Source organism: Coffea eugenioides, chromosome 9 (genome assembly GCF_003713205.1).
Source record: "Coffea eugenioides isolate CCC68of chromosome 9, Ceug_1.0, whole genome shotgun sequence".
Classification (NCBI taxonomy): Eukaryota; Viridiplantae; Streptophyta; class Magnoliopsida; order Gentianales; family Rubiaceae; genus Coffea; species Coffea eugenioides.
This window is the reverse complement of record NC_040043.1, coordinates 13510928-13513699: the sequence shown is the minus strand read 5'-3', so window position 1 is coordinate 13513699 and position 2772 is coordinate 13510928. Positions and strand designations below refer to the sequence as shown.

Genomic DNA, 2772 nt, shown 5'->3' with positions numbered 1-2772 from the left:
TGATGTTAATGATGACAAAGCAGTAGTTGAGATGTTTAAAATGCATCAATCTGGAATTGTAATCAATTTGCATGTGTGTGAAATGGAAATTATTCCAACTAAGCCTGATAGACCTTTAAACCATAACAATGATCAGAACAACCAAGAGAATTTAGGCATTCAACAAACTTATGAAAGGGTGGTTGTTGGCCTTGGAAATTCTGATGATGAATTTAAGGACTCTAGTTCTGACGAGTCATGGAAACATGTGCTTGATAGTGATAATGAAGGTGATATAGATGATGACAAAGTCTCAGTGGAGAGTAATGACTTGAGTGACACTAATTTTTCTGATTTTGAAGAAAATGAGGATTGTGAAGTGGTTCCTGATTTCGAATCTGATCAGGAACTTGATCCTATGAGAGAAGTGATGAGATAAAAAATGTGGGTGTACAATCCAAGAGAGGAGATTGAGTTTGAGAAGGGCCAATTATTCACCAATGTGGATTCCTTTATAGCTGCTTTGAAGGATTATGTCATCCAAAAGGGATTTCCAGTAGTAAGATTGAAGAATGAGAAAACTAGAGTGATAGCTATTTGTGGTATAGATGGTTGCAAATGGAGAATTCATGCAAGTCCTATGGCTGATTCTATCACTTTTATGATTAAATCTTACCAATCGGAACACAGTTGTGTGATGGATAAAAGTAATGTAGAAGCCACATCAGATTGGATTGCAAAGAAGTTGGTGCCTTTGATGAGAGATCATCCTAACATATCTAGCCAGGGCATAGAAGCAGAGATGATAACTAAGTATGGTATTAAAACAAGTTACATGCAGCTTTTTAGAGCAAAAAAGAAAGCAGAAGAGGGGATTCAAGGAAACTTCAGTGATTCTTATGGCAAATTACCAAAGTATGCAGCACTTCTAAGACAATATAATCCACAAAGCATTTGCAAAATACATTATGATAGGCCAAATCTCCTTGTAGAGCCCAGATTTTTAAGAATATTTGTTAGTTTTAGAGCACAGAAAACTGGTTTTCTTGAAGGTTGCAGGCCATTCATTGGCTTTGATGGCTGTCACTTGAAGGGTCCCTTTGGTGGTGTTTTACTCACAGCAGTGCCCTTAGATAGGAATGATAGTATATTTCCAATTGCATTTGCTGTAGCTGAATGTGAAAACAAGGAAACATGGAGCTGGTTCTTTCACTTTTTTGAGGAGTTTTTTGGACCATTCAACAACCACTTACCTTTAATCTTTATGAGTGATAGGCAAAAGGTACTGCTCAGAACAATCTACTCTTTGTTTGGACTTGTTGAAGGATCTGAAAAAGCTTTTATTTGACTTATCTATTTGTTGTTTTAGGGGCTCAACCTTGCTTATGAGGAGATTTTTCCAAATGCTAGTGGTAGATATTATTGCAGGCACAATTGCAGCAACTTCAAGCAGCAATTTCCAGGCATGCTACTTAATAGTTTCTTGTGGAAGGCAGCAAAGAGTTATGATCAGATAAGTCACAATGAAGCAATGTCAACCATTAAAGACATCAACATACAGGCTTGGAAATATTTGGACAAAATTCCCAAGAAGGCGTGGTGTAGATATGCATTTGCAAAAGAAATTAAATGTGACCATGTCACAAATAATTTCACTGAATCGTTTAATTCATGAGTTGGTGATCTCAGGGGCAAACCCATACTTACCCTTGTTGAAGGTTTGAGAAGGAAGTTCATGAAGAAAATGCATAAGAGATACCAAAAAGGATGCACATTAACTAACAGAATCACCCCAAATTTGCTGAAAAGCTCAAAAAAATTGCTCAAGCATCAAGGCATTGTACCCTAAATATGGCAAGTGAGGATACATTTGAGGTTGGTGATATGGACAGATCATTCATAGTCAATTTAAACCAAAGGACTTGTGATTGTGGTGCCTTCCAATTAGTTGGACTTCCTTGCAAACATGCTGCACTTGGCATTATCTACAAAAGGGAAAAGTTGGAAGATTACTGCGATCAGTGGTTCTCCAAAGACATTTACTTGAAGGCATATGCTTCTATGATTCACCCTACACCTCATGAAAAGAGGTGGCCGCCTATGGATGAAGTTACCCCTAAGGTTGTATTGCCCCCTCCTTTGAGAAGGGCTCCTGGTAGGCCAAGAGTTAACAGAAGAAGAGAAGCTGATGAAGGACCTTCATCTCAGCCAAAAAGGTCTAGTACCTTAAAGTGTGGAAATTGGGGTCAGTTTGGAACATGAGAACATGTCAAAGAGCTCCTGTGCAAAGAAAGAATCTAGCCAATACTCATGCTCAACAGGTATCATCATACACACATTTGTACAAATTAAATGTTCTTTCTTGATTCAACATGCTGCTTATGTTGTTTACTTCATGGTAGATGCTAACTAGAAGAGGGAAACCAGGCAGAGGAATTGCAAATTTAGGATTGCAAGGATCTGTTCTTTGGGTATAAATCATATTTGAATTATGCAATTAGTCTACAATGTTACTTAGTCATATTACTTTAACATGTAAATTTGTTATGATAGGATCATACACATGGGAATGTGCCTATTGTACATTCAGGTCAAGGTAGCAATTCAAGTCCTTCTACTGGAAATGCTGCTATAAATGTTCAGGTTAATGTACAGACAGGTGTAATTGCCTCTAAAAGAAAGGTACGGGCTCTTTTGTTTGGTTCTCCAATCTAGTGCTGCTACATATATATTCAATAAGGCACAAGCTCTTTTATTTTGAACAATTGCAGAGAAGAAGGCCTTCAAATGCTA

At 37.5% G+C, this 2772-nt stretch overlaps 2 protein-coding genes across 2 annotated transcripts; both read left to right on the top strand.

Annotated features, from left to right (window-relative positions):
* The first annotated feature begins 421 nt into the window (after window positions 1–421).
* On the top strand, window positions 422–1654 carry LOC113782241. Its single transcript, XM_027328144.1, has 2 exons — window positions 422–1261; window positions 1349–1654. Exons 1-2 carry the CDS (start codon window positions 422–424, stop codon window positions 1652–1654), a joined length of 1146 nt encoding a protein of 381 aa, XP_027183945.1.
* Window positions 1655–1830: 176 nt separating this feature from the next.
* LOC113782240 lies at window positions 1831–2241 on the top strand. The gene has a single exon (XM_027328143.1). The coding sequence runs from the start codon at window positions 1831–1833 to the stop codon at window positions 2239–2241; it is 411 nt and encodes a 136-aa protein (XP_027183944.1).
* Window positions 2242–2772: the final 531 nt, after the last annotated feature.

Bases quoted from the DNA above. Each gene is read 5' to 3' on its own strand.
- LOC113782241 (XM_027328144.1), top strand. From the start codon at position 422: ATGTGGGTGTACAATCCAAGAGAGGAGATTGAGTTTGAGAAGGGCCAA. The intron at 1,262-1,348 runs GTACTGCTCAGA...TTGTTGTTTTAG, and splicing joins TTATGAGTGATAGGCAAAAG to GGGCTCAACCTTGCTTATGA.
- LOC113782240 (XM_027328143.1), top strand. From the start codon at position 1,831: ATGGCAAGTGAGGATACATTTGAGGTTGGTGATATGGACAGATCATTC.